At 38.6% G+C, this 17,950-nt stretch overlaps 1 protein-coding gene across 11 annotated transcripts in view; it reads right to left on the minus strand.

Moving 5' to 3' along the window:
- The window catches only part of def8 (differentially expressed in FDCP 8 homolog), a 194,001-nt gene that overhangs the window by 160,888 nt on the left and 15,163 nt on the right, over positions 1-17,950 (minus strand). For 4 of the 11 annotated variants that reach the window (XM_077248136.1, XM_077248138.1, XM_077248137.1 and 1 more), the window contains exon 2: positions 9,327-9,506. In XM_077248136.1, the coding sequence (XP_077104251.1) occupies positions 9,327-9,492 (166 nt within the window). In that variant the 5' untranslated portion in view covers positions 9,493-9,506. Of the gene's footprint in view, positions 1-6,916; positions 7,593-9,326; positions 9,507-17,950 lie in introns of those variants that run through there. The other 7 variants (XM_077248141.1, XM_077248143.1, XM_077248142.1 and 4 more) reach the window with 4 other exon arrangements.

Raw genomic sequence — 17,950 nt, forward strand, 5'->3', positions numbered from 1 at the left:
CACATTGAAGCTGTGAGTGTACATTTTAGCGTACAAGTACGAATATTTATTGTACAAGTTGTCAAATTCACATCTACGTGTTCTCGAGTTTTGCTACCAAATTACCTTCATAGTTTGTCAGCATAAGAACCTCCAAATGTAATGCATTTTTGTTCCTAAAAATTTAAAACGTTTTCTATCAAACGTTACCTACATTTTGACTCTCCTTGCTATAGTTATAGAGATATATCTCTACTTTTTTGTATGTCAAGTCAAGTCAAGTCATCCTCATTTATATAGCGCTTTTAACAATGTAGATTGTTTCAAAGCAGCTTTACAGAGATAAACATATAATTTAAGGTAACAGAGATTGGTTTGGTTTTATAGTGGTTCTTGAAAAATGTTTTTTCCAGCTAAAGTTAGTTTTGATTTATTCACTTCCGTCTAAATGATCATTTGTTATTAAATTAGGGGCCGCTAAGACGACACCGTTCTCTCTAAACAGACTTTAAACGTGAACCTGTGATAGACGCTGATGGAGTTCACATGCGCATTTAGAATTGATTCTATAGTTTTGTGCGTTTGAATATATGTGCAAACTACTTGTCTTGTCTATAAATTTTGATGCAGAGTTTTATTTTATCTTATCACTTTGGGTAGGTACGTGAACCGAAAATTCCACAACGCTTTATCTGTAGATTGGTATAGGGATCCTCCATAGGGAGAGGCTAGTTGGCACTTCAGCACTGCATTGTCATCAGGTCCAGGCGAAAGTCCTTCGTCAGATCTGGAAACGGCCTGGATCCGGCAGGCTGCGGGAAAACCTCGGGATAAACAAAGACACTAAAATTAGCGTAGATGCCATTCTTCTTATGATGTAACGAGTACATCAGGATTTAAGGGAAGTGTTCCCAGTTCCGGCCGACCTAATCTAAGCAGCCTAATATTGAATTATAGAAGTCTATAGAGTGTTATGTGAATGCTAGGTCAAAGAGATGTGTTTTTAGTCTAGCTTTGAACTGACAGACTGTGTCTGCTTCCCGGAAAATGTTAGGAAGATTGTTCCAAAGTTTTGGAGCTAAATAGGAAAAGGATCTACCACCAGCAGTCGATTTAGATATTCTAGGTATTATCAACTGGCCAGAACTTTGAGATCGCAATAGACGTGAAGGACTATAATGCGTTAAGAGCTCGCTCAAGTACTGGGGAACTAAACCATTTAGTGCTTTGTAAGTAATCAGCAATATTTTAAAATGTATACGATGTTTAATAGGGAGCCAATGCAGTGTTGACAGAACCGAGCTAATATGGTCGTACTTCCTGGTTCTGGTAAGAACTCTAGTGGCTGCGTTTTGAACTAGCTGTAGTTTGTTTATTAAGCGTGCAGGGCAACCACCCAGTAGAGCATTACAATAATCTAGCCTTGATGTCATGAACGCATGAACTAGTTGTTCCGCATTTGTCAATGAGAGCATATGAAGTAATTTAGATATATTTTTAAGATGGAAAAATGCGGTTTTACAGACACTAGACACGTGACTTTCAAAAAAGATTGGTATCAAAGAGCACACCCAGGTTCCTAACTGACGACGAAGACTTAACAGAGCAGCCATCAAGTGTTAGACAGTATTCTAGGTTATTACGTGTGGAAGTTTTTTGTCCAATAATTAGAATCTCAGTTTTTTCAGAATTTAGTAGTAGGAAATTACTAGTCATCCAATTTTTGATATCAACTATGCATTCCGATAATTTTGTGAATTGGTGAGTTTTGTTAGGTTTGGAAGAAATATAGAGCTGAGTATCATCAGCATAACAGTGAAAGCTAATTCCATGTTTCCTAATGATATCTCCTAAAGGTAGAATGTACAGAGTGACTATTGGCGTTGGACTATTTTCTTTAATCTTCTTTAAGCGCAACGGAGCAACTGTGTCTAAAGTGCTGGAAAGGAGAGAGTTAAAAGTTTCTGTTGCAATATCAAGTTCTTCTAAGCTATCTGGGATGCTGAGAAGATGAAACTGATTAGGAAGATTATTGATAAAGCAATCTTTAGTGGCAGAAGTTATAGGTCTAACAAACTTGTAACACGGAGTTGGCTTTGCAGCCTTGGCTAAATGTAATTTACATGAGACTAGATAACACTGCGTCAAAAGGGGTGTATACGGGAGAATTCAGACAATGAATACGCCCGCTAAATGTGCTGTTTGGCAGGGATCTTTGGAACTTTGTTACACGTACCTGTAAATGCCCGTAAAGGCCCGAAAACAGGAAGTTGTCGGACCACATGCTGTTAGTTGATGGCTTGGCTTTGTAAATGCTAATTTGTGTTGGGACTGGCAGCTCAAGATTGCCCCTATTCCCCTGCCCCCTCATTAGTATTCAGGAAAGGTGGGATGATAAGTGCTTTACATTGTGTCAATCTACAACAAAGACTGTAGACCCTGAAAAGCAGTTTGTATCTGGGTGTCCTCTGCTCTTCAAGATGGCTTGCAAAAGATCGCTGGAGTTTTAGGGAGAGCAGAGTAGAGATGTTACTCCTTTATGTCGGGACAATGTGGCTATTCAAACTCCGAGTCCGAACAAAAACAGACTGGTGTATATGGTAAATGCAAGCTTGAAGAGGATATTTGAAAAGCTGGAGACGATGGACAAGAGGTTGGATAAGATGGAGGCTGACATCAATGAGCTCAAAGAGGCAAAAGAGGAGCCTGCTTCAAAGAAATTAAGAGAGCTGGAAATAATTCTGTTGCGGTAAGTTATTTTCTGACTGTCACAAACATTTGGCGGTGTCCGCTTAACTTCGAGTGCTTTATTTATTAATGTATTTGAATTGAGCCCTCATACTATGTTGGATGTTTACAGGAAGCTGTACGGAGATTGCACAATGGGGAAAACAACATGCACAAATATGACCCACCGACAAGGTATATCTTTAAAACTATTGTTTCATAACAGTCCTTTCTTCTAAATTATATTTTTAATCAACCTTCTTTAATTACTGCTCCACAGTCTATCCTCCCCCCACAACCTCGAGGTCACAACCTATCTTTATAATGGCGTCTCCATGGCTGTACCGGACGTAGATCCTGCTGTTTTTAAAGGCAAGTCACAAGAGAATGTCCCAAGGCTACAACTATTTATCTGTATAGATTAGTTAGTTATAAATAAACACATTCTCCCCCCTCACTATCTTCCTCTCTCTAGCATCCTGCAAGACGTATTTTGAAACTGTTAGAAGGGGTTCCAGGATGGCCCAAGATGAGAACAAAGACAAGATGGAGGACAGCAGGATCATTGTGCGCATGAGACAAAGAAAAAGAAGAGTAAGTGTAAATAAATATAAATCTCAGTAAAAGACTCAGCCTGGGAGAGGCTCCCATCCCAACCAATTTGATATTTTCAGTGGTTTAATTACTTTTTTCCCTCCTAATTTGCAGCTGCTGAGCAGCAGGACTGGCGTTCTCAAGACAGAGGAAGAGGCAGCTATCTGGAAGACTACAACAGTTGACCACATGTCTGAAGAGGAGGATGCTATCTTGGATGGAAAGTCGGTGTGGGTTGTTCGGGCTCCAACCCGCAGTACAGTTTTGTCTGCGCTTTGTGGGGTGCTACAAAAAAGACTGGAAGCAGACCAGAAGTACTTGGGAACTCATCATGCACGAGTTGGTGCAGATCGAGTCGCGGTGGAGACCACAGAAGCTGGCCTGTGAATTATTTTAGTATTACGCATAAAAATATTATTCTATAGTATAATTTGAATATTCTGTTGTTTTTTTTATATATAGTATTATTTATATTATAAAGTATTATTTATAGATTGTATTATATATAATTCTATATAGTTTTCTATATATATACTGCATTTATATATTCTATACAATTCCGTATTGTTATCTATTTATAAATTGTATTATTTATATATTGTACTATTTATATATTCTAAAGTATTTATATTATATTGTTTTCTATATATTATAAACAGGCCTTATAATATTATATGGGGTTATATATTGTATGACTAATAGTAAAGTGTATTCTGTGCCAATGTATTTTTATTTATAGAATTTTGACTGTGTGTATATATATATGTCATGTGCCCAGTGTCATTTACAAATAATAAAAATAACAAACTCAACTTTGTCTATCTGATTGTCTTGACATTATAACCATGAACACCAATGATAATAAATATTAATAATGAGTAATAATAAACCCAAATGAGGCCATAAACTGGACCAATAGTGTGGGGGTTTAGAGGAGGGACAAAGCATTGAGCAGCCAATCCTATGTAAGACCTCTGACCAATTGAAGGAGGCCACTGCCTTGTGTCCCAAAGGTGTGAAATGCTAATGTTCCCTTGCATTGACCCCGACCGGGGGATTATTCACCATGGTAAATGATGGCCCTTAGTGGCTCCCTGCTGTGCCCCAAACTTGGTACATATCCAGGAGTATTCGGGATTGTGTGACGGGACAGCAAACTCCCGTTCACACACGTTTATCTGTGGAGTACACAGGAGTTCTAAGGAGTTTTACATGCCCGATTACAGCTCTTTTCACGCAGTTTAATGATCTGAGATGTCGTCGCTCTGCTGCAGAATTTCAACAGCATCAACATTGATTCCATGTGATAATATTAGATCTAGAGTATGATTTCGACAATGAGTAGGTCCTGACACGTTTTGTCTAACTCCAAAAGAGTTAAGAATGTCTTTAAATGCCAAATCCATTGCATCTTTTCCATTATCTACATGTATATTAAAATCACCAACAATTAGGGCTTTATCTGCAGTCAATACTAATTCTGATAGAAAGTCAGCAAATTCTTTGATAAATCTTTATGGTGCCCTGGTGGCCTGTATACAGTTGCCAGCAGAATTCTCAAACTTGATTTATTGTTTACATTATATATTTTTACATTAAGCACCAACACTTCAAAAGAAGTATATTTAAATCTAGATTTTTTAGTGGTTTTGAAAATATTACTATAAATTACAGCAACACCTCCCCCTTTGCCTTTCAGGCGAGGTTCATGTTTATAACAGTAATAATGGGGGGTGGACTCATTTAAAGTAATGTAATCGTCTGGTTTTAGCCAGGTTTCTGTCATACACAGCACATCTAGGTTATAATCTGAAATCAAATCATTAACAATGAGCGCTTTTGAAGTAAGGGTGCGAATATTCAGCAACCCAAGCTTTATCGTTTGCTCATCTGTATTATAATATATATTTTATTTTTTTGTCACTCAGAAGAAACAACTCTAAAAATGCCTTCAGGGCTTAACGGGTTAAAAAGCAAAGTTGAAACAACATCATTAAAAGAGAGCTATATGCATTAATTTGGAGTGGTGATTGGCTGCTGTGGCTGGAGAGTACACTTTTACGTCATCAGTTTTTCCATATTATTATCACTGAACTGTATTAGACATGAGATCGCATTACAGCAGAGAATTCAAATGTGACATTCTCTCAGACGACAAGAGATTAATCTACTTCAACATATGCTGATAACGGTACATAACTGTCGAATGCTGATAACGGTATATAACTTCATTTATTTTCTTAATATTTCTCTTGTGGCCCATACGTAGTGAAAAAATATTCTGTGTTAAACAAGTTGTTTTTGAAAGTGGGTGTTTGAAATAGGCCTAAAGCTCTTCTTAATTTTCATTGGTTACTCATTATTGTAGTGATTGGACATATTAAAAATTGTTAATCATTTTAATTATAGGCCTATAATTAATTGTATAATAGACCAAAATGTTTTAAAACATTTTCTATGAGGAGTAAGCTAATCTGGGTGGTGCGCCCACTTCAAGCATTGCTTGGTGGCAAATAAACTAAAAAAAAGAGCGCTCCTTTTCTAATCATTGAAGCTGTCGGTCAGTTCAGTATGATACTATAGAAACGCTACCAAATCAGATGCTGGTGCCACCATCTGTAGAAATGGAAGCTTTATTGTTAAGTTCTGCCAGGAAGACTCAATTGCTGCGTCACTTATTACCTTCTCATCTATCCAATAATGTCTAATACTTGCGGTATAAAAGACCGGTACTTGCACATGTTTGAGTTCGCAGATGCTGACGCTTACATTTACCTCCATCCTCCCCACCACCTCCAAGATGGCTCCTTCCCCTCCATCCTCCCCACCACCAACAGGATGGTCCCTTCCTATACCTCCCAGGGGGTCGGCTGCGCCCCTGCCTTCGTCGTCAGGCAGGAAATGCAGAGTCCGGACCCTCGGATTGCGAGCTATGGGGCTTACGCCAAAGAACTTTATTGCTTGCTGGGCTATCAATAAAATGTATTTATTTTATTGTTACAGTATTTATTCTCCCGAGTCTTTCTGGTAGAACTTAGTGGCACTGGTGCTACTGCTCTCAAATGTTAGTCTGGAGACATGTTGTTTGATAAACACCATAGCGGATACAAAAATCAGAATTGCTATTTGAAAACATGTATAATTTTTGACTTCCTTTCTTCTCTGTGACAAGCGGATGCCAGAAGCTGCTTTGTGTACAGGGGTAACCGCTGTATTTCTGCTGTTCCATAAGCACCACCTACTCTCAGAGAGTGTATGCATTTTCATTTAGCCTGTCTGCCGTTTTTATTCATACAAATGCGTATCAGACCGAATATTCATACAGCATATTGTGAAGAATGTGAATCTTCATTACTGCAACATACTGTAACATACTGTATTACTAAATACTGGCACGTCTGAGACATTTTTCAGGTTTTTGTCATTGAAATACTATTGTGTAGAACTACTTTATTATATCACACAAGGGAGATACTTAAGAATGTAGCCCGACTACGCCACCCAATTAAAGAGCTGGGACTCTATTAAATAAAAAAAATGTTGTACTTGCAAGTTCTTTAGGTTTGGTGGGAGCAACACAACAGAATTACCCAAACAACAAAAAACTGGACATAACTGTTTTGACAAATCCAATGGAAGTCCGTAGTTAGGCACCCACAGTCCGTAAGCGGTTCTGCCAACACAAGTCCGTCTCGCACCGAACAACGGCGTCTACACTGCAAGCCACCTGTCACTCACTCGTGTGCATCAGCACAACACTCACACAAACAGAGAAAGAGCCGCCAGTATCTCCACAGTAGATAAACACAGCATAAACACAACACCACACTAGAAAAGCTATTAATCGTGCCACACTCAATTAGATCACTGCAATTCGTGAATATGCATAAGCGATAAAGATAAAAGTATGACTACAGTAGACAGACTGGAACTCTAATTTAGGTGAGACGTAGATCTTAACTTCAGACGGGCAAGGCACACAATTTAACAGATCGTCACTCACCAATAAACTGGGAGTAGACGAATCTAGCTCCCAGTCTTGTTGGACAATGCTCCAGAGCACCACAGCCCAGGACAGATGAAGCAGGGCTCCGGGCAACACAGCGGAGAGCAGCAGCGATCTGTAGCGCAGCAGAGGGCGGCAACAATCCAGCGCAGTTGAGAACAGCAGCAATCCCAGCACAGCAGAGAACTGCAGCAGTCCCAGCACAGAAGAGAACGGCAGCAATCCCAGCACAGCAGAGAACGACAACAAATCCAGTACAGGAGAGAACCGCAGCAGTCCCAGCACAGAAGAGAAAGGACGAAGATACCAGCAGCCACCGGATTAACAGCAGGACCGACACTTCTACAAAACTTCAGCTTCAACACGAGCAGACTGATCCATGCAATGATCGGGGCAAAGATATAAAAAAACAATCGCGACTACCGTCCAATAATAAAATGTGGAGAACAGAGCTGCACAACGAGATTCACGGGTCACAGACACTGTTGTCAGTTCCTTGGCCTTTTTGAACCGTCTGTGATTTGACATGGCAATTACCAACAGCTGTCCATCTACTAATCACCCGTGATCTGGGCTTCCGAAAAATACAGGGGCGTTACCCCACACTCTAAGGCCCTGTCCACACGGACACGGGTATTTTTATAACCGTGACTTTTTTTACGCGGTTCGGCCGTTCGTCCACACGGAAACGCAGTATCAGGTCACTGAAACCGAACATTTTTGAAAACCCCTGCCAGGGTGAGGATTTTCAAAAACGCCGGTTACAGTGTTGTCGTGTAGACAGTGAAACCGGGGTTTTTGCCTTGTGACGTCAGAGTGAGCGCCGTTATCCGCTGTGTTTGACGTCAGATTGTGCGCCGCTGACTGCTTTGTTGACGATGTGCATTGCTGTGCAATGGCGGACGTAGCCCAAATATTGAGTATAATAGCTGGGCTTATAACATGTATACAGATACATGCTCAGTTATTCTACTATATTGAGGAACAGAGGCGTCAGAATGCAATTCTACGCAGGGCACTGCTAATGACAACACTCCGACGACTCAGACCCCGCCGCTTCTGATTGGCCAACATGGCTTTACGGTTAGGGTTATATCACCGCCTGCTGGTGTGGCATGCTCTTGACAGCGCTTGATAGCGTGTTTTTGCGTTTTCATGTAGACAGAGATTTTTTTTAAACCGAGCATGTGTGGACGGGATTTTTTTTTAAACGCAGGAGGAAATACTCCGGTTATAAAAATACCCGTGTCCGTGTGGACATGGCCTAAATCATAATCAAGTGTCACACAAATAAAGCGTGCATGATAAAACAAAATCACAAAAGCACACCAAATCAAAAAGAAAAAGGAAAACAAACAGTGTCAAATACACACACAAAAACACACATAAAATAAACCATAGTCTCTCCATATGACATTTGCAAACGTCCCAAGCCTCCATTACTAATTCTAAAGTGTTATTTAAAACTAGTAATAAAGGCTTGGGCCACTGACATGTAGTTATTTTAGAAAAAACCGGGGAGATTAAGGGCCCTATTTTAACGTTCTAAGCACATGGTCTAAAGTGTAGGGCGCAAGTGCACTTAGAATCCACTTTTGCTAGTTTAACAACGGAAAACAAATGGTCGGCGCGCACGGCGCATGATCTAAAAGTGTTGTCCCTATTCTCTTTATGAGTAATAGGTGTGTTTTGGGCGTAACGTTAAACAAACCAACCAGAGTGTCATCTCCCATTCCCTTTAAAAGCCAGTTGTGCTCACACCATGGCGGATTCCTATTTACATGGCGGAACTTGCAAGCGGAAAGACGTGGAAAGAACGAGTCTCCAGAACGCAAACGGATCTGCTCGTGCGCAAGGTGCATTGTTTGTCATTTTTATCCTGTTGTTTGCCATATTTACCTAGTCAGTGTCATTGTGTTTTGCTGTGGTAGGCTACAAGAGCGTATATTGTGTGACTCACATGATCTCATTCACAACACAAGAAATGTCTTTCTCTGTAAAAACTCATATTGACCTGTACCTTCAGAGGAGGAGGAGGAGGATGAGGAGGAGTGCATAGTCAATGAAAAAGTTGACACACCATGTTTATGAAGATTCTTCCCCTCAGTGCTGCTGTCGTTCTCTCCCCTGTCAAATGGGTTGACAAGACCCTGACGAAAGCGAGCAAGTCTTTCATTATATTCCATGACACTGGTTACATCTGTAGAAGACAGACACATAATCAATGTCACATAATACACCTAAAGGGATAGCTCACACAAAAATGAAAATTCTGTAGTCATTTCATGTCACATCTTACTCTCTTTTTAGATTCTAGTAAAGAACAAACTTTCTGCTCTTTCAGAAATACGTATATGTAGGCTTGGGCTTATGATAGCGAGGATGTGCGCTAAAATCAAGAGAGAAGGTGCACTAAAATAGATTTTTTTTTAAACTCTGATATCATGTGTATAAATTACGTTTGAACATTCCCAAACACTCTGACAGTGCAATATCTATATGGGATAGGTGATTGATGACACACACACACACACACACACACACACACACACACACACACACACACACACACACACACACACACACACACACACACACACATACATACGTATATATATATTAGGGCTGCACACGATATTGAAGATAATTTTTTTTTACTTGTTAAATAATGCAATACAATAATGCATTAAGTGTGTAAAATCCATTTAAATAGATTTAAAAACTGAAAATGATATAACCAATATACATATTTCACATTATTTCTGGGAAAAGAAAGCATCACTACAACTTCTGAAAGTTTTAGCATTACATAAAAAGTAGTGTCACAAATCTAACAATGTAATAAAAAAAAAACCCACAAAAAACAGCAACAAAAACAAAAACCTACTTAAATGCCAACAACTCTTTGCTCAACTTGGTGATATATAGTTATATTAACCTGAAAGCTTAACAAGCAGTAACATCCAGGTAAACAAAAACAACTGAAACTAGGGGTGGACAATTACTTATTTTTATTGAACTTTGTTAATAAAATAGGAAGAGGCAAATTACAAACAATAGGGCAAATACAACAAACAAACAAATAAAACAAAGATACAAATGCAATAAAGAGTGTTTTAAGCTTTTCAGGTAGGCGTACATTAGATCCATTTAACAGCAGCATTCACGTAGCAAACAATACAGAAACTGAATAATTAAATGTAAAAATAAAACACAGCATAGTCTTCACATTAAATAAATATACATTGCACGCTGTCCGAGAGGCGGCTTTCTGTGTCCTTCTGATGTGTGTCAGACAGTGCGAGTATCGCAATGAGTTGTCTTCCGCAGCTTATTGTGCATAAAGGGGTGGTTGATTATGATTTCACTTTTCTAACTTTAGTGTGTAATGTTGCTGTTTGAGCTAAACAACATCTGCAAAGTTACAACGCTCAAAGTTCAAAGCAAAGGGAGATATTTTATTTTAAAGAAACTACTTTTTAAGGACTACAACAAACCGCTGGTAGGGACTACATGACATTCCTCCCTCTAAAGTTTACATAAACCCTGCCCCCGGAACACGATTTGTAGATTATAAAAACAGAATATGCTAATCAATGGCTAGAAGATAACTACACATAAGCTACATAAATTCATCAACTAACCATTCAAAAATGTTGTCTACATGTTGTCACTTCTTCTTAAGTCTCTCCATCTTTGTCTGACTCCGGTTTAACATAAAAGGCTAAAAGTTTTTTAAATGTTCAGTGCATGTCTGTGTGAGTGCAAGCTGTTGTAGCTCCGCCCTCTATTCCTGGAGCAGTAGCTCATTTGCATTTAAAGAGACAGACACAAAAACGATGCGTTTTTGCTCACCCACAAAATTTTAACATGCTATTTAAAAATATCTGTGGGGCGTTTTGTGCTAAAACTTCACATACACACTCATCAAAGGGCCATCAAAGACTTATTTTACATCTTGTGGAAAGGGCATTATACCACCCCTTTAATAACTCTTTTTAACACCAGTAATGCCGAGTTCACACTGCACGATTTTCAAAGTAGTCGGGTCAATGATCTTTTCACACTGCACGACTATCTGGGGTAACATTCAGTTGCTGCTGTGTTCACACTGCACGATGGATCGGCGACAGAGGGTTTTACATTGCATGACTTTACAAAAGAAAGAATCGCCGACTACGTTTCACAACCAAAAGACACGTGAGAAGTGATAAGGAAATAGGGTTGTAACGGTATACCGGTATGGCGGTTTATTGCGATATTGACATGTACGATTATCATATCGTGCACATTTGCTTATCTGCGGTTAAAACGTCTTTAAAAATTAAACCAGAATTCACCCGCACTGCCGCATGCAACTTCTTTCAGCTTGACTGCTTAAGGCCTCATTATGCTTCTGCGTCAACTCCACGGCGTAGCTACGCCGTCACTCCTACGCCTCGACGCGTAGTTACAATTTTTTGGAGGTGCACGTCGAGCTACGGCGGAGGGGTTCGCGGCCAAGCAGAGGGGTCTGCGGGGTTACGCCGTCGATTCGACTCAGAAGCATAAAACAGGCTTTAGACTCCAACCATACCTGTACAGCACTGAAAATGTCCGAGACAGAGGCTGTGAATCTCTATCTCCCGCCGAAAAAAAATTAAAATCTGCAGTATGGGAATATTTTGGATATCCGAAAAACGATCGTGGTGTTGTCCTTGAAGATGGATATCCAGTTTGCAAGATATGTGGACGAAGAGTGGCTGCAAAAGGAGGAAACACGTCGAACATGTTCTCCCATATTCGGGAACACCATCCCTCCGTGAAGATAAAGGTAATTCATTACTTTTATAACTTAAGGCCATGTTATTTCTGTCATGCTGAGGGAATCCTGGTCTGTCAAATAGACGCACACCAGTCTTTTTGCGTTAACTTACAATACAGATGCCACGTAAAATGTGCGATTTGATAGATACTAGATGGATGAATAAATCAAAATATAGCTGTGCAGTAAATCAAATCGCGATGTGCGTGTCTGTGAATTTACAGCGCAAAAAGACTGGTGTGCGACCCCCTTAATTCTATATTCAGCGTGTCTCTGTATGAATGAGCAGCGCCGTTTCGTCTAGTACCACCAGGGCCATGCACAGACCTTTTGAGGGGCATGTGCTGAAACTGACAAAGGGAACCCCCCTCCCTTTTTTTTCCCCCACCATGTAATCAGAATTCATATAAGTCCAAAAAATAGTTATATCATTTATAATTTTTTTTATAAATGTTATAGTTATAAAAAAACTGTATATATTTTTTTTGTTCTTTTTTTTGTTCTTTGCACACAAAGAATTCAATAAAATATATATATTTTTTAGCTATTCTGTTTGGTTTCATAAGGTAATTTGTATTATTTGGTTAACATTGCTCTACCTTCCCCTCTTCTCAATGTCACACATAAACATGAGTCAAGTATTTTTGAGAAACTATTTTGAAATATAATTTAAATAATTATGTCCAACTCAATTCCAGATCATAAGAAACTATAGCCATACAATGATAGCCATACAACTATAGCATATCCAACTAGAGCCCGACCGATATATCGGCGGGCCGATATTATCGGCCGATTTTAGGCATTTTCCTAACTATCGGTATCAGCATTTATAATGGCCGATAAATGAATATTTTAAAAAATGCGGGTACGGTGATTCATGTAAGGGTGGCGCTGCCAATAAAGCACCTAAAAGCTGTCACAAGAACTGGCAAAAATAATGATTATGAATACAACAAATATAGCAAGGAGACATTTTAATTGTTTATTAATAAACAAGTGTTTTCAGTCAGTGTCAGCCAAAGATGAAGTTGACGATGCTGACTCGCGATCTTCAGTGAGCGCGCGCCAGAGAGAAATGCACATTTCATACGATTACATGAGTCTGTCTGTCTTTCGTTTTGAATTGTTCTGTTTAAAAGTAGACATTTCAATATAGATATATTTCAATTCTCAGGTCTATACGCTGAGTTTCGGTTCATGAGACGAGCTCCAGTTCACCCGCAGGCGCCTCCGTGTCGAGATTATCTATCGTCTGCTAAATTTACTTCTTATAAATTAAATCCAGGCAAATGGCTGATGAAACATTGATTAAAATTAAGATACAATTAATACAAAACGAAATTCACTTTGAAACGAAAGGTTTTGTGCTTTCTATTTGATGTCTATGTGAAAGTTTCAAAGCATTAGTGCCGCTTTCAGAGCGCTCACGTCCGTAGTGCTGAACTGTCGCGTCTGTAACATTGTTTTTCCTCATAAATGCAAACACGAAAAATAAAATAAAATGAATATTTTATGTAGCCTATGGAGACTGAGAGCCAACCCTTCTTCATCCGGTGGGTAGTAGCCTACTTGTGATTTGCGCAGTGTAATTCACAGAATTGATTTCTCTGCTACAAGCCTCTGTCACGTATTGTGTGAGCTTGTGACTATTGCAAGCGCGCAGCTGAGAAGTCCTGATTATATTGTCTGCTATATTTAGGCCTTCTTATTTATTAAGGCAATTGGTTGATGAAACATTGATTAAAATGCGTGGCGCGAGCGATCTCCGACAGTAAACTGATTCTGCTTTGTCTAGGGTAAACAGCTGTTGCGACGCGAGCAGTAACGGCCGCGTCCGGTGTAGACACAGTGTTAAAGCTCATTCTGCCTGATAACGCTACGTTACAACATCAAGCAATATTCCAAAAATGTATATAATTATAACACTTTATATAGGGCCATTTTGCATTAAGAGTAGCCTAGTTTCACGTTTAGTACATTTTGCTTACTAATTATTTAAAATAGTATAAAAGTACTGTACATGTAATTAAAAACGTTTTCATTATGATCTTATTCATTTTACTTTAGTAAAAAGATCTGAGTTCTTCCTCCACTGGTAGAGATTAGAGGAATTAAGAGTAAAAATAGAAGATAATAAGCTTTTGTCAGTGACACTTTTTATATATTTATTGATACAAGTTATGACTAAATTAAAAGACAAAGTCGTCGTTAGTGAAGATTTTGCAACAGTATTTAGAATATAATATAATATAATATAACATGCAATGCAAACTAGTTTGGTTACAGCTCAGCTGTATAATTCTCAATCTATCATTCCCCCTGCCTCCATTACATATCTGTGTCACACAAGTGTTTGATTACCACATTTGAGTGATCATTGCAAAACGTGTTTATAAAATATATTTATTCTGTTTATAGCTACTGTGTAAAGTACCCATCAAAAGTTTGTACACACCAATAGGAAAGTGTCCAAACTTTTGACTGGTATACTGTACTATAATACACATAAATAATATTGCTACTGTATTATAATATACAGATAAATAATATCGGCCGATATATCGGTATCGGGCTTTTTTTACTCCCTAATATCGGTATCGGCATCGGCCCCCAAAAATCCATATCGGTCGGGCTCTATATCCAACATGTATCCGCTTACCTGGCAAAAACTTGATACTGTGGAGGACCAGGAATGTTGGTCTCTTGAAGGTCCCTTGTTCACTACACTTTCCCTAAAATAAGGCAGCAATGAAAATAAATAAATAAAATAGTGTGAAAAGTACAGTTGCAGTGAAAAGCATTTCCGAAGGATCATGTGACACTGAAGAGTACTGAACTTGAGTAATGATGCTGAAAATTCAGCTTTGATCACAGATATAAATTACTTTTTGAAATCTTTAGGTAGATCAATGTTAACCAAATATTACAAATATTTAAATAGAAAACAGTTATTTTAGATTGTAAAAATATTTCACAATATTACTGTTTTTGCTGTATTTTGGATCAAATAAATTAAGCATTGGAATGGATTAAATCATGAATTACATTCTGCATGAAAAAATATAAAGGTTTCACAGTGATTTTCTGTAATGTTTTTTTTAGTTACTACTACAACATTACTGTAGTAAAACCATGTTTTACTACATTTATATATGTGAGGACGAGCGGAGAGTATAGAATACCATAGATTAAAAAAAATATAGCGAATACGTGCATATCAATAGCCTTGAATTAACCATAATTTAATATTATTACCATAACATGAAATGTTAATAAATTAAGTGTATCAGCAATCATAAATCAAAGAAGAAAATTTCTTAAAAATATATTACCTAGGTCAGGGGTTCTTAACATTTTTGATGTCGGGGCCCAAATTTTACAGTACAAAGTGGCCCAGGGCCCATTCAAATATTAGCACTGTATTGGTTTATTGATCTCACCATTGGTTTGATTTGTATTCAATAACTAAATGAAATCCACTTGCAGTTTAACAGGTTATTGTGTATGTAAACCTGCACATAGGCTACAACAAGATGCAAAACACACAACAATTCATGGAACAAATCAATCTGCATCAAGAACAAATTTAAAGGCTCAAGTCAGGCATATTAGCCTAACTAGTGCTGCACGATTAATCGTATCGCAATCGCGATGTCAAGCCAATGCGATTATATGACGCAAAATGCTGAGATTTTATATGAAATAAACAAATAGGGCTATTAACGCAATTAACGCAGCATCTGTTATTTTTGTCATCCTTTGGCTAGTGTTACATGATCCCGCTCTTATTCGTGCGAATGCTTTTGAACCATTCATGCGCGACAAGACAAAAGAGAATTTGCTGAATCACTTGAATCACTGCCTGTGAATGTCACTGCCTGTGAAAATGTATATACATAAAAATAAAAAAAATAAAATGTGTTGCTAAAATAAATAAATTCATAATAATATTTTTCAAAATAAATAAGTTGTAAATTAAAATTTAAATAAAGTGCAAATGAAAAAATATAGCTTTATAATCTGCAAAATAATTTGATAATTGTTTCAGCAGTCTACATTTTTGCATGGTAGAACCTGAAGTTGCTCTTCATGTCTGTTATAAATGAACAATAACAATCACAACAGTCCAATTTGAACAAGCTACAACTCCCTATTTATGTTCCCCTCTTAATGAGACACTTGGGCCTGCTGCACAGATATTATCAGATCCAGCCTGGGTAGAATGGGGGAAAGGCTCACTCTCAGAGTAGCCTCCAGTGTTGGCATTACTGCCACTAGTGGTGGGATGGTGCATTGTAACGGCTGTTTCACACCGCAAGCGTGAGCGGCGCTTGAGCAGTGCGTCAGCGTAACTACATCGTCACTGCAGCTGCAGACACGCGAGAGTATTCACACTGGAAGCGTTTGTACAGTGTCACAGTAGCGGCTCCAAAGCTACATATAAGCGAACAATTATTTACAAAGACAACTATACATTTGATTTTAGAAGTTGGTAAACCATATAAATGTCAGTAAACAACAAAACAACCAAGAAAACAGCTCCAATCTTGTCGTTTCAGTCATTGCATATTTTCAATAGGTTTACAAGAATACAAACTCCGCAGATAAAGCACACACACACACAAAACCGCACACTCGGGTTTGATTTGGGTTGTGCTAGCCTATGTAGCTGTCTGTGTATTTCATAAACTAAAAGAACGTTTTTATATAATATTTTCTGGCTATTTTACTTTAGTTTTTTTAGTTTTTTATAATACATCATACTTTCACCCAAACTGAATTTGCCTATATCCCTTGCCTTTCTTGCCTACTCTAGTTCTTGTTAAAACTCACTAGACATGCTTATTCTGTGCATTTTGGGCACTTTTTGTGTGAAATCAAATTTATTTTGTCGATCAAAATTGTGCTTTCACTTTAATGGAGCGTGAGCAGCACAGCAAAAATAGACTCGGCGCCGAATCCCCCGCTTCACTGCTGCTCACGTGACGCTCCTGCTTGACGCTCACGCGCTGCTCCTGCTCGCAGTGTGAATGCACTCATTGATTAACATGCAAGCCGAAAAAAATACGCGCTGCTCACGTGCCGCTGACGCTTGCGGTGTGACGCGGCAGTAACTGTTTCATGGATAACAGTGGTCATTCTGGTGTCTTCAATTGATAACTAGTTTGGTCCTGCGGCCCCTCGCGGCCCACATGTGAAAAACTTAAAGTTTTTTGCGGCCCTCCAGATGGCGCTGGGCCGCGGCCCTATGGTTAAGAATAGGTGACCTAGGTGACGACGAGGATCACTCAGTCGCTTTGTGTAGTTTCAGTACGAAACAGCGCGGTGGCGCGCCTGCGCTTATGATTTTCCAATGGTAAAAACAAATTATATGTTGTTGTATAACTTATGAATATATTGTTAACATTTTACAAAAGTCAAACTCAAATACAGTTACGGGGTTTTTGACCAGCAAATGTTTGCAAATGTGCATTTTGGCGGTCATTAAAACGGCGCCGGCGGCATCACATTACATTTTCATCAACGGGTTAAGTTTGTTGTAACTATATAGGCGCTCAGTTTTTCCTGTTGTAAAATACATTTGGCCAAAATCGCATTTTATAAAAGATGAAAGTATGCCTGTATGCACAGGCTATTTAAGTGTAGGCTATGTATTGGCTATGACTAGATGGCAAATTCTAGCCTAGACCTCTCTCTCAGGTCCCACATGTCTCAGTCAGACATCCAATAAATAAAATATGAGCTTTTATAGACAAAGTGTTTAGTACTTATTCAAACAACAAGATCTTTATTTACCCTTGCAAAACTTCGTTCAGCTGCTGTCTGCTGTGCGGCTG

This window comes from Siphateles boraxobius, unplaced genomic scaffold, assembly GCF_051911475.1.
Source record: "Siphateles boraxobius isolate OS27281-9 unplaced genomic scaffold, OSU_SipBor_1 30, whole genome shotgun sequence".
In the NCBI taxonomy this organism is placed as follows: Eukaryota; Metazoa; Chordata; class Actinopteri; order Cypriniformes; family Leuciscidae; genus Siphateles; species Siphateles boraxobius.